At 41.0% G+C, this 19,883-nt stretch overlaps 1 protein-coding gene across 1 annotated transcript in view; it reads right to left on the bottom strand.

Moving 5' to 3' along the window:
* Positions 1 to 19,604, bottom strand: part of ARFGEF1 (ADP-ribosylation factor guanine nucleotide-exchange factor 1 (brefeldin A-inhibited)) — a 209,742-nt gene extending 190,138 nt beyond the window's left edge. Inside the window, exon 1 of the mRNA XM_006860037.1 lies at positions 19,099 to 19,604. Within this exon, the coding sequence (XP_006860099.1) occupies positions 19,099 to 19,222 (124 nt within the window). The 5' untranslated portion in view covers positions 19,223 to 19,604. The remainder of the gene's footprint in view (positions 1 to 19,098) is intronic.
* Positions 19,605 to 19,883: the final 279 nt, after the last annotated feature.

The following is a 19,883-nucleotide window of genomic DNA, read 5'->3' as shown; positions in this document are numbered from 1 at the left end:
ATAAGTATGGTGAAAGAATACAACCCTGTCGCACACCTTTCTTAATTTTAAACCATTCAGTGTTCCCATGTTCTGTTCGAACAACTGCCTCTTGGACCCTGTAAAAGGTTTCAAAGCTTTTTAAGTGTTTGAGGGAGCAAGAAGCCTCATCTTTCTCCTGCAGAACAGATGGCAGACTCCAACCACGGAGTTTATGATTCGCAGACCAGTGCTTATCCTATCTACTTATTATGTACTTTGAGAAAGCGTGTCAGAAATTTTAACAAAAATGCCCCAAAGAGCTTCACCACAGTCCTTCACATAACAATGCCCTGTTCATCCTTCTTATAAAGTAAGGGCAATTTTACATGAGTTTCCATGGGAAATCATTAAGCATGCACCTTACAGTCCTGATTTGGCTTCTTCTAACTTGTGTTTCCTGGTGTGGTGCTGTGGGCTAATGAGCTGGACTGCAGAGTCAGTTTGAACCACAAGGTCAGAGCTTCAAGCTCACCAGCTGCTCCTCAGAAACCCTATACAGTGTCACTATAGGTTGAAATGGATTTGACAGTACTTCACAACAACAACTTGTGTCTTCAAAGTTCTTTAAAGGGCAGCCATTGTTTTCAGCTAACAATATGAAAAAGACTGCATTGACATGGTTAAATTCCCAGGACCCTCAGTTCTTTAGGGATAAACTATATGGCTGGTGTATTATTGCTTTCAAAAGTGTCTTGATGGAACTTATACTGCAAAATAAAATTCATATTTTTATCTTTTAATCCCTTTTTTTTTTTTAAGGTCCCCTGATACAGTTTGAAAAAAAATTTTTTTTAAGTTAACTGTAGGGAGAACAAACAAGATGGTGGATCAGGTGGAAGTGCAGTGAGGAGCTCCATCAGCAACAATACAGAAAAGCGGACCAATCAGGATCAGGGGATGGTCCCAGAACTCTGAACCACATATAAAGGAATATTTAGAAGCTTGGATGGCTTACAGCTAGGGGAATTTGAAGCAGAAGCAAGAAATCCATTGCATTCTAAATCAAGACCCTCAGCTGATCCCAGAGCTGCCATTTGGGGCGAGACCAAGTGGGGGAAGGATCAAAATAGCAATGGACACCAGACAGAACCATGGAGATAAAGGTGTGAACATTCTTTTTTTTTTTTTTTTGTATTTGTTCATTGGTCTCTTGCAGTCTGCGCACCACCATTCTGTTGACTAGAGGGGGTGCACCTAAGCGAGTGGACAACCCACTCCCACCCCTGGAAGGTTCTATTACGCATGTGCACAGATCTCCTCGAACTATAAAGTGACAGTTTCCAAACGAAACAGCAGTGCAAAACAGGCACAGCCAGCCTGGAACTGTTCATCACCAGGAAAAAGGCCTGAACGGGGATTGTGGAGCAGGAGAGGCAGACTATACAGGAAACAGGCAGAAAATTAAATCCTGAGTTATGTCAAAACAAGCAACAGTGGCATCTTGAAATTTCTCAGGAAGAAGAGTGAAAAGGGAAGCCCATATGCTGACCATATCTACCTGGAGGCAATCAGAAATAATAAAAAATACCAAAATACACTGCCAACCAAGAATCCTCTACCCAGCAAAGCTGTCAAATATGATGGTGTAATCAAAACATTCCAGAATAAACAAAAGCTAAAGGATTTTCCCAAAGCCAACCTTGCTATGAAAAACATCCTAAAGGAAGTTTTGTGGACTGAGAACCAACAAGAACAGACAACAACCAGAAAATGACGTACGTGGCAGCATCACCCTGAACTCAATCGACAAAGAGTCAAGAACAGAATAAAATGATAAGAACAGAGGATCTGGGAAGTCAGTCTATGATCAAAACAATTAACAACGTGAAAGAAAGTAAACATAGAGGAACAGAGATCCAGGTGTTGGGAAGGTCAGGTAGATTACAGAATAAAATAGACTTGTCTTAAATGGAGGGAAGAGTTAATGAAATATAAGACAACCACAACAGTGGGGTTGCATATATAGCTGTTGTTGCTGTTATGTGTTGTGAAGTCAATTCCAACTCATAGAGAACCTACAAAGGGTTTCCAAGGCTGTAAATCTTTAAGGGAGCAGAAAGCCTCATCTTTCTCCTGTGGAACATCTAGTAGTTTCGAACTGCTGACCATGAGATTAGCAGCCTGATTTCATAATCACTACAAAATATTGTCAGGAGGGACCAGTCGCTGGAAAAGGATATAATGTTTGGTAAGGTAGAGGGTCAGAAAAAAGCGAGATGGATTGGCAAAGTGGCAGCATCAATGGGTTCAAGTGTGGCAATGATAGTGAGGTTGGCCCAGGATCGGGCAGTGTTTCGTTCTGCTGTGTATAAGGTCGCTATGAGTTGGTGCCGACTCAATGTCACCTAACAAAAACAACAACAAGAGTGGGGTTCGGGTGGAGGGCTTACTTCAGGTGTTGGGGAGGGCAATACAAGAAAGGGGAGGAAACGGGAGAACAAGATAGATAGGCAAACACTGAGACAGGTTTGCATGACCTAAGTGGGACAGAGGTAAACAGTGATGCATGCTCAACCTTGGAACAACAGGACTCTGTGATACAGGTAGCTAGACATAGCTTGAAGAGGGTAGATAATACTAAAATGCTTGACTGTCTTATAAATATTGGTTTCCCTTGCCTACTATTGTAAAATAGACACTTGAGTGGGATAGAAAGGAATGTTGGGAAACATGATTATAGAAAACTTGTAAGCCCATCTTCAGCCTAAAACTGACTGGAATACATAAAAGGGTTTCTAGAACTTGCCAAGTGTAATAGGCCTCTTGCAGAGCCTATGCAGAGTATAGGACCTTAGGTGGAATCCTGAGTTCCATCCAAAACCTTCTGAGGTGGGACATTCTCACTAGCAAAGCCAGCCTAGAACAGCTAGAGCAACAGAAGATATATCTTCAAAGAAAGATCATCAGGAAAAACCCAAAACAAAAATGTCAGCATGACTGGCTACTACAAGAATAAGCAAGTTGTTCGTCAGGAAGACATCAAGGCAAGCAATCAAGTTCCTTCAGGACAAACTCCCCTCCAAGACTGAAACTCAAAGGGAACACACAAATAGGCATGTAAGCTTGCTGGCAACCACATTGGTCTACCGATGAGTGGAAGAGGGGGAAAGGCAGCAATGAAGAAATGGGCTGAGTTCAACCACAGTCCATTGACTCCCAATGACCAGGAGATGAGAGAGAAGAGGAAGGGCTGGTTGGTCCAAAGTGTGGTGAAACCTGAGGGCACTTGAGCCCATGGACAAGGACATAGCTACAGAGGGCTAGGAGCTGAGAGTGAAGTATTCAGCTGATATGAAGTGAGGAGAGATGCACAAGAACACCCAAACTTGTGGACAGTACCCATTTGACCTAGCCTCGATGGCTTGATAATCAGAACTCAACTAGAGGAAGATTACCAAAAAAAAAAAAAAAAATTATAAAGGAAATGAGGGTAAATGATAAAGGAAATAAGGGTAAATTTGATGAACCTGATCTATACTCATGGAGGTATTAACTCTAAATACCAACAGAAAGGGAAGGAGTCTTCATCACATCAAGTAGCAATGCCATCCCCTCTGTACAAAGGGTAGACAGGGATGGGCAACTTAGTTAGACAATGGCTACCTAAAATGAGGGGGCGATAAAGGCACGAAGTGACTGGCTTACAAGCTTTCACAAGAGAGTTTAGTTTTAAGATTATGGGGAGAAGAAAGAGTCCCTACTGAATACTCTTCATCTTGTGTAGATGGATCAGGTGAAAAGAGATAGGGATAAGATTCGTATGATTCAGTAATGAATCACTGTTATCATGACTAATTGCGACTGTCACAATTGTAAAGGTAGAAGTTTTGTAACAAAAACAGGGGAGTAGTTAATCTTACAGTCCAGAAATAGACGACCCTAGGACCATCAAGGGAGACAAACACAAGCAGAATGCAGGACCTTATCCACAGAAGCAGCAACACCCGAGACAGAGGCAGAGATGGGGACATGGAGAGAGGGAGCTGCTGAGGACTCTATATTCATGGGAAGAGAGGGACTAAGAGCTAGTGGCCAGGAGGCAGACTTGCAGAATGTGCCCTTTGGAGGTGTAAATTATTATATATGCCTGAGTGTTTTATACACATATATGGTGGTGGCTGTGTGCCGTGGAGTGGGTTCCGACTCATAGCAACCCTGTACAGAGTTTCCTCAGGGTCAGCAGTTTGAAACTACCAGCTGTTCCGTGAGAGAAAGATGAGGCGTTCTGCTCCCGTAAAGATTTACAGCCTCGGAAACCCTGTACAGGGTCGCTGTGAGTCGGAACCGACTCCACAACACATAACAACAAGAGCAACAACAGGGTTTCCAAGGATAAATGGACTTTTTCTCAGAAATGAGTCAGGATAAATAAAGATTGTTAGGCAGTAAATTAAGTGAAATTTCTGTGTATTTTTAGAAGGCAAAATTGAAATTAAAAAATTAACTGCTTCAATTTCTAAACACAATAAAATAATTAAAAATCAGCTGACTCACATGGGACTTTCTACTGACACTGACAAAATTAATATTGTCATATGAAATATTTAGTTTTTTTCACAACCTTTCCTGAGTAAGATAACAAAGGACATTATTTATAGCAAGGCTTGCTATTATTATTGTTATCGTAAGTGCCATCATGTAAGTTCTGACTCATAGAGACCAAGACCCTGTATAAGGTTTCTGAAGAACAGTTAGTGGGTTTGAACTGCCAACCATGCAATTAGCCGTCAAGTGATCATCCTACAGGGCACAAATCAGGACCCCATATCAAGCTTAGATCTGAGTAACACAAAAAATGTAAAATGTAGAAAACAAAATTTTTAAATAGATTCAAACATCTGTGTTTTTAAAGAAGCTTTTCAAGAGTCTCTAACGTATACTACAGCTTCACAATAACTGCTGTCTATATTTATGAAACAATAAAAGCCAAAACAGTATTTGTTATACTGTTTATATATATATATAATATACACTATAAATGGAAGTTCAACTAAATCAAAGTGGGTCTGAAAAATTAGTATAAAAATTTAAGAGACAAGAAATAACAATGGGATGATATCTGTTCGACTGTGTGTGTGTGTGTGTGTGTGTGTGTGTGTGTCAAAGTCTAGAACAACTGATCACCACAGGAAAGGAGGAAAACAGGGAGGCAGACTTAAATCCAACAGTTCCTCTTTCTTGAACAAAACATAACTAAACCCACTACTGTTGAAGTGATTCTGACTCACAACAAATCCTGTAAGACAGGATTTCCACAGCTATGTGTGGTACTTAGGATAAGCACTGGACTGCTAACCACAAGGTCATAATACAAACCTACTAGTTACTCTTAGAAACTCTATATAGGGTTTATACAAGGTCGTTATGAGTCAGAACTAATTCAACAGCATAACAATCTTTATGGAAGTAAGTTGCCACATCTTTCTCTGTGGTTTGAATGGCTTAACCACTGAGCCATGAGGGCTGCACTTTCTTACTAGGATACATAATACAGTTCCTTTGATAAGATATAAAGAGTCTTAGTGATGCAGGGCGTTAAACACTGAGCTACTAACCACAAGGTCAGCAGTTGAAACCCACCGGAGCTCCACAGGAGAAAGATGAGGCTGTCTCCTCCCATATAGATCTACAGAAAATGATATGGAACAAAGAATCCAGCAGCACCACACACACACGCAAAAAAAAAAAAAAAACCCTGCAAAATGACAGTAATCAATTCATACTTATTGAAAATTAGACTGAAAGTCAATGGATTTAATGCACCAGTCAAGAGACAGAGAGAGCAGATAAGAAAACCAGATTATTCGATATGCTGTCCCTAGGAGACACATCAAAAAGATGAAGACAGCCTAAATGCCCATTAACAGAAGAATGGCTAAACAAACTTTGGAACATACAATGGAATACTATACAACTCTGAAGAATAATGGTGAGTATGCGTTAACACCTTGTAACATGGATGAACATAGAGGAGGACATTATGCTGAGTGAAAATAGTCAATCTCAGACATTGTATGAGATCAAAGTTGTAAAAAGCTAAAAGGTTTTATTGATAAAAGAAATAATCTATGATTCTTACTGAGGTTCAGGGACTGGGCAGGGGCAGGAAAATTATTCACAGGCTTGAGGGTAGACACATGTTAACATGGGTGACAGAGCAGGCAATATACGAGAAAGGTTAGCAGAAGAAAGATGAAGTTAGCAGGAAACACAGGTAGGAATGCAATAGATAAAGTGAATAGAGAAAAACACTGTTAACTCCAGATACATGGACAGAATTGCAACCATGTAATAAAGCAAAGTATAAAATTTGCAGAATGTGAAACTTGATAATCTGCTCTGTAAATCATTGAAGTTACAATAAAGAAAAAAAAAAAAAGATTACAGCCAAGAAAATCCTCTGGAGCAGTTCTAATCTATATTAACACATGGGGTCCCCATGAGTCAAAATTGACTCAACAGTTTTTAGATAAATAAAAACCAAGTTGCAGAAGGAACATACTTGTAAAACATCAGAAATAGGGATTTTATCTTACAAGCAGGCAAAAGGGAGGCAGAGAAAAAGGAAAAACATCTAGAAAGTACAGTGACAAGCTTAATTAGTTTTTCCTTTGGGGGGAAGTTAAGAAACAAAACAAATAAAGAGTATATTTCACATTCCCCTTGGCATGATACTCTCTTTTAAACTAACTCATTCTTTTTAATTATCCTTCATTTTCCTAGTCTCTTCACCTTCACATATCCTGGAACTACCATTTTTCTTGATTCCAGAAGTCACTCAGACAACAGACTTCTCAGCATTTTATATTTACATCCTCTAACATTAGTCTGGTCTAGGCTTCAATATTGTTGTTGTTGTTAAGTACCATGGAGTCGGTTCCGACTCATAGTGACCCTGCAAAGGGTTTCCAAGGCTGTAAATCTTTAAGGGAGCAGAAAGCCTCATCTTTCTCCCGCAGAACAGCTGGTAGTTTCGAATTGCCGACCTTGGGGTTAGCAGCCCGATTCACAACCACTACACTAGTCTTCCATATTACTTGCCTAAAAAATACAGGTGCCACTAAATCGATTCAAACTCATACCAACAATTCACACTCATAATAATAACACCATATGAGTCAGAGCAGAACTGTGTTCCACTGGGTTTTCGGAGGCACCTCTGAGTGACTCTAACTGCCAACCTTCAAGTCAGCAGCAAAACACATGAACTATTTACACCATCTGTGGACTCTTTTCCTTGCATGCTTAGGTTTCTGTAATAGCATTCTAACCAGTCAATCCTACAACCTACCCTCATAAGTCACCATAACTTTGGCCAGAGTGAGCCTTTCAAAATGTAAACCTGTTTAGGTCACTCTCCTGGCTCAAAACTCTCCAGTGGTTTCCATCACACTTAAAACAAATCCCAAATCTGCCCTCCTCTCCTACAACTCCCTCTTCTCATTCTCATCTAATCACACATACCCTCCACAACAAGCTCACACACATTTTTCTGTTCTTTTTGCCACCTAAGTATTTAAAAGTTCGGATCCCTCACTTTTGTCACTTCTCTGCTCACGTACAATGAGGTCTTTTCTGAGATTCTATCTACAGTAACCCTCCCATCAGTTCTCTCTTTACTTTCCTTAACTATTTTTTTCAGATAACAACATAGAAATATGAAATACTGTCATGCACCACATAACATCAGTTTGGGCAACATCTGATTATATATATATGTCCATGGCAACAAGAGATTTTAAAAGAATCCAGAAATCCTGATAAGAAAACAAGGGGCTTAGCAACTGCAAAAGCTTGTTACATACAACACGAGTATCTCATGTCTCTTATATACAAAGCGATTGTGCTGCCAGGCATATAATGGTACTGTACATATATAACTTATGTCTTGATAATCATAATAAGCACCTATATTGCTGGGTTATGTATGTACTGTACTGAACTTTCTATCTAAAAAGTTTACAGTATTATAGTGCATGCTTCGACACAAAGGCAGCAGCATCCAATATCGTGTATCAGTTTCTTCTGAGTGTTATAGCACTCTCTCCGTTTAATGTCTTCTGAACATATTACTGTAAAGTGAACCACGGCTCCCAAACACAGAAAAACAAGTGCTAATGATAGTAGCAGCAGAACCAAAGGAGAAATACTGATTTGGAGTAGAACAAAAGATTATTAAATACCACAAAGGCGGAAAACTACTGCTGTGATTTAGGCATATCACACTCGACAATCATGCTAATCCTCAAAAATAAAAATTTTCCAGGGATTGGCAACAATGAGAGTTACAAGACTAACAAAAATGCAGGAAGGATGTATATTAGACATGGAAAAATTGCTAATGATGTGAATTGAGGGTCAAAACCAAAAGTGAATCCCTCTTAGCAAGTTAATGATTAACTGCTGAGGCACAAAGTTTTTTCAAGATGCTTAAAAAGCCAGCCTGCTACAAAGGCAAGACGTGAATGGCTTACAAACCTTCAAAAGGGAGGCTAGATGAGGAGGGCTTGGAGAAAGGTAAAATCTCTACTAAGTAGTATCCAATCTGTCTGGGTGGGGCTGATGAAAGGAGATGTGGATAGCACTCATGTGGTACCATAGTGAATAATCAGGACTGACTGTGAGGGTTGGAAATGTAAAGGTAACATTTTGCAGCAAAAGGAGGGGAGTGGTTGACTTTGCATTCCAGGAACGGAGGGCCCTGGGACCATCAAGGGAGAAGAGCAGAGAGCAAGACCCTACCCAGAGAAAGTGACACCAGAGATGGAGGCAAAGATGATTACGTGGAGAGATGGAGCAGCTGAGAACTCTGGACCCAGAGAGGGAGAAGAGGCTGTGTGCTGATGACCAGGGGGCAAGCTTGTGGGGTGTACCATTTGGTTGGTTGATGATGCATGGAAGTGACTGTAACCCTGGATATGTAATGATATACGATAGAATGAGTGTAAAGCTAATGTTCTCCCAAGTAAACTATCACATAATTCACAATAAAACATTAAAAAAAAAAAAAAAAGTAAGGCAGCCTCAGGTGAGCTTCAATCCCTGCTGAGCTGTAGTCTGGGTGAACTACAAACTGGGAGAAGCCCTAATATGCGAACAAAGGAAGATATATGGAAGCATACGGGTCGCTATGGGTAGGAACTGACTCGACGGCACTTAACAACAACAACAACAACATTCAAAACTTCACACCTCAAGATAAGAGACTCAATCCCAGAGAAGGGTTTGGGATGGGAGGTGTAAAGGGTATATGCCACTGTTACTTTGAAACTGTGAATTAATTGTCCAAACACATACACACACACACATACACACAAAAAAATCTATGATGGTTACAGGCTGGGGGGGGTGCAGTATTCATGGACTAGAGGGCAGACACATGTTGATGTAGGTGACAGGGTAGACAATATATAAAACAAGAGGAAGGTTAGCAGAAAAAGACGAAGGTAGCAAGAGACACAGGGAGGAATGCAGTAGTTAAATGAATAGCTGTTGCTGTAGTTACGTGCCGTGGAGTCGGTTCCAACTCATAGTGACCCTGTACAGGGTTTCCGAGGCTATAAATCTTTACAGGAGCAGAAATCTTTCTCCCGTGAAACAGCTGGTAGTTTCGAACTGCTGACCTTGAGGTTAGCAGGCTGATTCGTAATCACTACGCTACCAGAGGTCCTTAGTTAAATGAATAGAGGTAATGTTAACTACTGGTACATGGAGGGGGCTGCAAATATGTAATGAAGCAAAGTATATATATCAGTAAAACTGATGATCTGCTCTGCAAATCTTTACTCAATTCACAATAAAAAGTAAACAAACAAATAAGCAAATAAATGCTGAATCAACATCCAAAACACTTAGAGCAAACTATTTTACAGAACATATCACAGACATTAAACTGACTTGACGGCACTTCACAACAACAACAAATAATGGATGTTAAGCAACACATGACAGTACCTTAATTAGTATTTTACTGTTCACCTCATCCACTAGCATGTAAGAACAGAACACAAACTGGTAGTTCAACAAATATCTGAATGAAGAACATACCTAGTTTTTCATGGCAACCATCATTTACTCATTTGTTTGTCGTGTTTCAAGTAGCCTTCCTTCATTTTGTGAAGGGTTTTATGATAAATATTTCCCAAATTATTTCCTATTCACATTTTTATTCTTTGAAAAAATCAATTATCAATAGAAGTTTTACATGTTAAATTTTATCAAGCGGGACAAACCAGTGTCTGCCTCTAAGTTAGGTAGTAAGGAAAGAAACCAAAAAACCAAACCCACTGCCATGGAATGGATTCTGACTCACAGCGACCCTAAATAGTTTCCAAGACTAAGTCTTTAAGGAAGCAGGCAGTCTCATCTTTCCCCTACAGAGAGTCTGGTGGGTTTGAAGCACCGACCTTGCAGTTTCAGCCCAATGCCAAACCTACAGTGACAAGAGGGTTCCTTAGTAAAGAAAGAGTCAGCAAAACAGCCACTCCTCTCCCAATCTTGATCACACTCATTCCAACTGTTCCATTTCTGATTTTCTTCTTCTTCCCATACTGTCAATAGGACTTCTGTTCTTCAAAACATGTCCTCAGAAGAGTTCCAGTTAAGACGTTAGGGCTATTGTATCTACAGAATCCTGATGTGATCTGTGGGATAAAGCATTGGACAGCAAGATCGGTTTGGTTCAAACTCACCAGCTGCTCCTTGGAAACCCTATACAGGGTCACTGTAAGTCAGAACTGAGTCAATGGCACTTAACAACAACACTGTATCTACTGTGTCCTTCTCCCCATAGGATAGGATCCTAAGGCTAAATGTCAAAGGACAATGTTTCCTAGGGGTATTAACCATATTGATAGAAAAGAAGTGAAATAAACTTAGGAAAAATGTCATTAAATAAATTATGCAGGTTTCTTTCCTACAGGGCTTTCTTGAACTTCAACTATGCTAACGTATACTATAAATCTCTAAAATAGAGCGATACAGATTCCTAAACTTACTTTTTTACAAAGGCCTTTTCTAAGAACTTATGATATAAGACATATTCTATTCAATTCCATCCTGGAGTAGTTATTGTTACTAGGTGCTGTGGAGCTGATTCCTACCTATCCTGGAGTAAAGGTTCTTAAACACAATTTTAAAACTGAGAGAAAAAAATCAAAGATAAAATCTTTCCTTTAGTCATTTCATTCATTACTTTTCTCTCCTAGCCATTACAAAAATTCAAGAAGCCTGGCTGACAGAAAATACCTTTTACCTTAAGGCATTACTAGTGAAGGTGTACAAGGAGACTTGTTAATAGATTTAAATTATACTTAAAGTATAATTAAGACAGTTCCCTGTCTACAGGCTCTTGAAGGGTAAATAATTTTTCATAAATAAAGAAAAACTATATAGAAAGTGACAAAAATGAACAGAGACTGCCACAAATAGCATTCAACCAGGACCAAATGCAATCAAGTAATTCAAATCCTGGTTTTACAACACCAACTGGGCGGGGGGGACAAGAGGCCAGAATGTGGCAGTGGTGGTTCAATGGTACTTTGTCTTTCACTGAGAGACACCTAGGTTCAATTCCAGGCCAGTGCACAGAAAACACAGCCACCACCTATCTTTCCATCAGCGACGTTTTTACATGTTGGTAAGATGCTGCAAGGTTTCAACAAAACTCTCAGACTAAAATAAACTAAGAAGACAGATCTGATGATGATATACTTTCAAAAAATTGGCCAATGGAAAAAACCTTATAAGGTGGGAGGGAGACCCTCTGTGTCACAACTATAAGATCCTTTGTGCATGAGGTCACGAAAAGTGAAGGGTGACTCAAAGGCAGCTAACAACAACAACAGAGGGTCAGAAAGAAGCAAATTGTGCAAATTTTGAGTTACCTATTATATTGACATTTCTAGTTGTTGTGTGCCCACTGAGTCTGTTCTGACTCATAACAAGGTTAACAGACTCTCTTCTAACATATAAGGAGACAAAGTCAGTAGAATCATTTTAGAACAAGATCAACAACACAAATTCACATCCTGAGAAAAAATTACTTCCCTAACAATTCCTCCCTTTCACAGTCATTTTCCCAAATCACTGCATAGAATGCACCCTCATACCATTACTCTACACACTTCCCTTGTCTCCAAAACCTTCTGGTCACTCCTTCATTCTTATTCTCTATCAGCACCAGTTTCCAACCTTCAACTCCCTCATCCTAACATTTACAGAGTATCTTCATTGATATCTGACATGAGAAACAGAAGTAGAATAGCCCTAACATCAAAGGACTCTCTAAAACACAGGAAGTCTGATTCAAATAGGCCCAATCATATCCTCCTCATGAGACAATGCTACCTTCAAGACCAATCCTGAAACAATCCTAAATTCTTTGGAACTAAAAATAGCTTAGCTGTTGTCTCATCTGCCAGCAGATGGCCAAACTATTTTTAATTCAGGATTCTAGGGAGCAGGAATGGATCAGGCTAAGCTAGGGCAGCCTAGACTCCCTTTCTCTACAAAGCTCAAGGTTCACTGTGAAGCTGTAGTAGAGCAGGTGCCATGAAAGGGCAAGTTGGAACTATTCCTGTGCCTATGGGCTTCAGGTGCATGAACAAGAGCAATGTGTGGCTTTGTTTCTTTTTTAAAAAACATTTTATTTCAAAATGAAGTTTGATATATAATGTATTCATTAAAAGTTGTATGTGATTCTGTATATCCTTTAATGGTTCCATTATTTGAAAGTTATATAGCACAAAAATGGCAGGAAATCCATGCCTGACTTCCTCTGGCTTCGAAAGGGGGAAGGTAAATCAAACTCAAAATCAGCCTAAGACCAATTCCTATGAAGCTGAGATCAGATGTGCCTTCAACCTTCTTTATCCTATTCTGACACCAACAGTCTCTCCCACAGCTCTCTCTGTTTCCTATCTTGGTTCAATAATCCATTGCAAGGGCCACATAGAACTCATAAACAATACTCATGATTATGGGGTTTATGCACTGGACTGAAAAGTCGATTTTTTTGTCTCCAAAACTACAAGGTTGGCAGTTAAAGCTCACCAGTTGCTCCTCGGAAAACCCTATACAGGGTTATCTATGGGTCAGAACTGACTGGACAGCATTTAAACAAGGGAAGTGAACAGGGTACCATTCATGATCAAAAACAACTTAGGACGCTACAGTTCTCCAATCAGGAAAGCCTCTCTAACATACTGCATGCACATCTCAATCTAGTTTTCAGCCTCTCAGCCAGGTGGCCACTGCCTATCGTCTCTGCCCTGTTCAGGCAAGAGTTACAAAGCTCCTTTAGACAGCCTGTAAATGCCCAGAAGACTCGTTCTACAAACCAGTCTCCTGCCCAGGGGCCAAGAAGCCTGTCTCCGCATGTTGCTGCCTCTGCAGCTGCTTTTCCAGGTAGGAGTATCATGTTCTGCTCCTGGCTCTTGTTTCCTGATGGTCCTGGAATCCTCTATTCCTGCTTCTGAAGTGGCACCTTTTTTAAATCTAGAAGGATGACAAAACTAACCAATCCCAGCATTAGAGTTCCGTACACCATATTTGCATGGCCCCACACAATCATTTGGTGGGAGTTAAGAAGACTTTGGGTAGAAAAGTCATTATCAAGTAAATTCACAGTTCCACAAGAATATCTATGAGAACAGACTTTGTTATAATGATCTCTGGATCAGGCAGTGTTTCGTTCTGCTGAGCATAAGGTCACTATGAGTTGGTACCGACTCAATGGCACCTAACAACAACAACAAATCTAGATAAAGGACTCCTGATATGGCATTGCAGGATCAGTACTGGGCTGCAAAATAGAAGGTCAGCAGTTCAAACCCACCAATTACTCCTCGGGAACCCTATACAGGGTTGCTATGAGTCAGAACTGACTCCATGGCACTTAACAACAACAATTTAGATAAGGTCTAGAAGTTATACTTTAACAAAAACTGTAACTTACAGTTTTCTTAGCAAAAACTGGATAAACTTTCACATGTATTTTTTATAAAGCCCATTTATAACTGGTCATTACAATTAAAGTGACTGAAGTAATTTTCTATTAAGATGATTCAAAAACAAAAAAAGAAATCCAATATACAAGATTTCTTTTCTTGTTTGCTGTTCATCTTCCCTTCTAATGCATGGCAGGTGCTCAATAGATCTCTGAGTGACCAGTGAATCCTGCAGCAGGTGTATTTACTACCACCACCCAACCCACCCATAATCAATAGAACATGGATAACCAAACCAGGCCATTCCAGTTCACTTTCCCATCCTGTTTGATGATCACAGATGTTATCAAGAGATCAAAGCCAGCCTAGTTCAAGTCTCAATTGTGAAAAGAAAAGGAGACGTCTATAATAGCTTTTAGGGATGCCATCGTAACATTTACTGTAAGACAGTTCGGGTACTTGGAAAAATGGGAATGAATGATAATGCAATTTTCCATGAACTTTATGAAGCTGTCTTATATACTTTTCGGAGCCCTGTGGCTCTGTAGGATAAGCACTAGACTGTTACCCACAAAGTTGGAGGTTCAAGTCCACCAGCTGCTCCTTTGGAGAAAGATGAAGCTTTCTGCTCCCGCAAAAAACTGCAAGCCTTGGAAACCCTATTTAGGGTGTCTATAAGTTGGAATCTACTCCACGGCATTTAACAACAACAAAATAAGCTTTCTGCAAAGATGAAGTCAATTATTTCCATCAACATCTGTTTGGGTGGTAATGTAGAAAGATCACTGTAAGAGAGGAATCAAAGCTCATCAGCGATTAAGCTATGGTGAGACTGTTCAATCCAATGCGATTTTGCTTTACACATGGCTAAACGTAATGATTTTTATGAAATTACAAGAGAAAATATCTTTTTCATTTCAAAGATAGTAAGTACACTGGTACCTAGACCCTGACTCAGTAGGCCACATTCCTCAAAAGTTTCTGCTAATTATACAAAAGGGGTAAAAACTGGCAAAGTTTGAAAAGATAACTCTGATTTAACTAGCCACAAACTACAAAATGGTTTCAGGTGTAGAAATGGCAAGGCCCAATTTACCAGCCTTCTAAAGATACCATGTAAAAGTGACAGGAATACTCAATGCAACAATTAACAGTCCTTTCATATTTGTGGCACATTAGAGGGAATGTGACTTTATAATTATTAAATTCAACCCTAATTTTATGGAGAAGGAATCATCCAGGTAATTGCCTAATATTGCAATATAACAAAACTGGGACTGAAACTCAAGGTTTCAGATTCTTATTCTAGTTAGCTCTTCATTAAAACACACTCATTTATACAAATATTACCATTTCAGTGAAGGACACAAGCACATACATTTCTTTGGTGGTAGTGGTTATGTGCCGTGGAGTCCGTTCCTACTCATAGTGACCCTGTACAGAGTTTCCAAGGCTGTAAATCTTTATGGGAGCAGAAATCCTCATCTTTCTCCCGCAGAACAGCTGGTAGTTTCGAACTGCTGACCTTTTGGTTCACAGCCCGATTCGTAACCACTATGCTGCTACCAGATTTCTTTAGTCAGATATTTACAGTTTAGCATATTAAAAATACTGTCCACCAAGACATATCATAATAAAACTTTCCAAAATCAAAGACAAGGAAAGAATCCTGAGAGCAGCCCAGGAAAAATAAAAAGCTACCTACAAAGGAAAACCAGTAAGATTAAGCTCAGATTTCTCAGCAGAAGCCATGCAGGCAAGAAGGCAATGGAATGACATTTACAAAGTTTTGAAAGAAAAATATTGCCAACTAAGAATCATATATCCAGCAAAGCTGTCCCTTAAATGACAGTGAAATTAGGGCATTTCCTGATTAAAAAAAAAAAAAATTGAAAGAATTTAGAATGACCATACCAACTTTGCAAAAAATGCTAAAAGGTGTTCTTTGGACTGAGAAACAACAATAGCAGACAACCTGAAATTACCATGTATATAACACACCACCCAGAACACTATCCAGATATAGGAGCACTTAAAGTGAAACAAACCTACAATACTGAAAATAGGGAACCAGAGATAATGAAGTCAACAACAAACCAAAAAGAGGGAATAGTGTAGACATAGAACTTCCAAGTGGCAAGGAAGTCAAATAGATTTCAAGATAAGACAGGCTGTTTTAAACAAGGGAAAAAAGTAATAAATTGCAGGGTTGTTGTTGTTATGTGCTGTGGAGTCGCTTCCGACTCAAAGCGATCCTTTAAAGGGTTTCCCAGACTGTAAATCTTTACAGGAGCAGAAAGCCTCATCTTTCTCCCGTGGAACAGCTGGTAGTTTCTAACTGCTGACCTTGCAGTTCACAGTCCGATTCATAACCACTACACTAGCCTCAAAAAAATAGTAATACAAATAATACACATGCACATATTAAAATGGAAAAAGAGGAAAATCAGAAAGATTTAGTTAATAATAACAAAACAGAAATGAAAATAAGAAAATCCACAAACAAAATGAACTCAGAATAGAAAATTATATGGGACAAAGAATCTAGCAGCACCATACGCACACAAGAAAACACACAAAAAGTAACGATCAATTCATACTTAGTCACAATTACACTGACTGTAAATGGATTAAATGTACTAGTCAAGAGACATAAAGGACAAAATAGGTAAGAAAACAAGATCCTTCAATATACTGTCTACAAGAGACAAACCAAAAAGATGGAGACAGCCTAAAGACCCATTAGCAGAAGAATGGTTAAACTAACTTCGGTACATACAAAACAATGAAGAATGATGAATCTGTGAAACACCTTACAGCACCTTACAGAACCTGGAGGAAATACATTGCACTGAGTGAAAGTAAGTAATCAATCACAAAAGGGCAAACATTGTATGTGACCAATGTTGTAAAAAGTATAAAAAAAAAAAAAAAGTTTTCTTGATTTAAAAAAACTATCTATGATGGTTGGGGTTTGTTGTTGTTGTCAGGTGCCATCGAGTCGGAACCAACTCATAGCGACTCCATGCACAGCAGAACTAAACAATGTTCGATCCTGGGCCAACCTCACCACCGCTGCCACCCCCGAGTCCATCAATGATGCCACCTGGCCGATCCACTGGTTGGGGTAGGTAAGGGGAAATTATTCAAGGACTACAAGGTGGACACATATTAACATGGGTGACAGGCCGGGCAATATACAAGGGGGAGGTTAGCAGAAGAAAGATGAATGTAGCTGACAGACACAGGCAGGAATGCAATAAAGTGAAAAGGTAAATGCTGTTAACTGTTGGTACACAGAGGGGATTGCAACCAAGTGAGTGAAGCAATGCATATGGTTTGCTGAATGTAAAACGGATGATCTGCTCTGTCTGTTAACCTTCACTCAATTCACAAAAAAATGCTTTAAAAGGCGGGGGGGCAAGTAAGTAAAATAAATACAATAGGCAAAAAATATTTTTTTCTAAAATCACATATATAAAGACTCAAAAACTAAAACTTTAGTTTGAATCTCAAATTTTTAAACCTGCAAATTATTCGTGGGGTCCTGGGGTGATGCTACAGAATAAGCACTGGACTGCTAACCAAGATACTGGCATTTATCAACAACTTATCTGAAAGAAACCCTGTATAGGGTAGCTATGAGTCAAAATCGATTCGATGGCACTTTTCGACAGCACATAACAGCAACATTTTTTTAAATCCTAAAATGACTCCCTCAGCTCACCCCAATAATTACCCCTCTCAGTACCCAGATATAAGGTCTATCTTGACCACTGTAAAAAATGTTTTCTCATACACCTGGAACAGCCTTTTTTAGGTATGTGTCAAGACTAGCAGAAGGTGAACTTCTGATCCAGGATGAGGTCGAAAGTTAAACTTGAAGCCACTATATTACAGATTCAAATTATTCAGTATCACCAATTTTAGGGATCAAAAAACAGAAGAAAACAAACAGTATGGTAGTGTACAGCAAGTTAAATCATAGTCTTGTATTTTAATAATTAAAAGAAAAAGTTACGTATAAGCTGTCTTGATCCTAACTTTAGCACGAATTGAAGTTATCCTAGATTCCCTGCCGAAGAATGCTGTTTTCCAAAGCCTGTCATCACATTTAACAAGCTTCATTTTTCTCTTTAATTTGACCTAGTCTATTTCCAGCGCTATAAAATAAGGCCTAAGCATTAGGAATTCATCTCTGCTAAATGTACTGGTGTCTCCTTAAACGATTTCATCTTTGACTGATGAAATAGATCAGTGTTCCCCTTTAACAATGTATCTGCTTCTACTCCCTACAGGTATTGTTTAGATTTAACCAGCTTCAAGCGTTATTGCATTAGATCTCTTCCGTCTGAACTATAAATCACAATCTAAGCTTGAAAGCAGATGCCACTGTCCAGACATGTGGCTGGTGGGTGTCATTGTCTTTTTCATTTTTCTCATTTCAAACCCTGATTTCTTTTGTCGTTTAGAGCCCGCTATCTAAAGGTCCTTTCCCTCCCTGCTTTTACACCTCCACCCGTAACCTCTGGTCTTGTTCTTCCAGGTCAGCTCAGTCAGATAAAACATTCCTGTTTTTCCTGTGGTGGAGGCGGAAAGATGTCAGAACGAGCTGCACCCCTGGCAAACCCTTTCTCAGACTGTCAACAAGGGAACAACTTCAGTCAGACGTCTCAAAGTACCACGCCAAACGATAAAGTCATTGTAATTACAATACAGACCCTCCCCACACCCATCTTGACATATCAGCTCCACCTCAATTTTCAAGCTAATAAACAAGTTCATCTTCAGCTTCACCACAAAGGGTGGCATCCAGTCCGCACCGCACCGCGCACCAATAAAATCCTCTCTCATAACGCTCAAGCGGATCCCTCGAACCCAGGTGCCCAGCGATCCTAAACCCTGGAGGCCAGCCAAGTGCTCTTCCTCCGCCACCCTGCCTCTACCCATATCAAGGCGAGATACTGTCAACTCCGACCTGGCAGCAGACAGCTTTAAGAGGGCTGCCTGATGTCAGCGGCGGCGCAGGTCCTGGCCAAGTTCCTGGGTAGACCCTACCTTCCGCGGGGGTCGCCGCACCGGCCACCCAGTCCACCCCACCCACCCCCCGGGCCTCCTGGCCGCTCACCTAACGCCACCTCGCACGCTTTGCGCAGCTGGGAGTGATGCGCCTTCTTCACTTCCTTGTCGGCCAAAATCTTCTCCAAGGCCCGGGTCAGGAACATGTTCTTCGTCTTCTTCCCCTCATACATGGACGCAGAGAAGGAGGCGGCGGCTCGTCCGTCCCGCGACTCCCAGCGGCCGGAGAGGAGGAGAACAAGGGGGAAGAAGAGAGAAAGGAGAGAGGGTGGAGGTGGGGGAGAGGAGGTGTGGAGGGCAGAGACAGGAGCAGGAAAGGGCGGAGGAATGGGACCTGCCGCGGTGCGGGCGAGGGGCGCCGAGGTCGGTCTTCGCCGTTCCCCGAGGCCCGCGCCCTCGAGGGGCCTCCACTTCTCCCTGCTCGGGGGTCACTTCCCAGACGCCCCCCCTCACTCGTCACTCCGGCCCGGCGGCGGAGAGGGACCTGGTCCCGGCTGCTGTCTGCCGGGGACCAAGGGCCGAGGCGGCGACAGTGGCGGTGCTCAGAGGCCCAGCGACAGCAAGGTTGCTCTGACTACTGTGGGGATTCGCACCCGCCGCGGCCGCAAACTGGCCTCCATCACTGCCGACCTGCCCCGGCCGCCATGTTGGGAGGAAACGACGCGTCACGCAGCGGCCAAACGGCTACAGAAGAGGAAGCGGCAGCGGCGGCGCTGCCAGCTCAGAGCTGCCGCGGAGCCGGGAGGCAGGGGGCGGAGGACGGCGTGGAGGAGCGGCTCGAGCCGCAGAACTACGGCGGCCCGGCGGGGCCTCCCCATTCCCGCGTTCTCCCGC

The sequence above is a fragment of the Chrysochloris asiatica genome, unplaced genomic scaffold (genome assembly GCF_000296735.1).
Source record: "Chrysochloris asiatica unplaced genomic scaffold, ChrAsi1.0 scaffold00036, whole genome shotgun sequence".
Taxonomy (NCBI): domain Eukaryota; kingdom Metazoa; phylum Chordata; class Mammalia; order Afrosoricida; family Chrysochloridae; genus Chrysochloris; species Chrysochloris asiatica.
The sequence above is the reverse complement of the archived record's forward strand: the minus strand, read 5'-3'. Positions and strand labels throughout refer to the sequence as shown.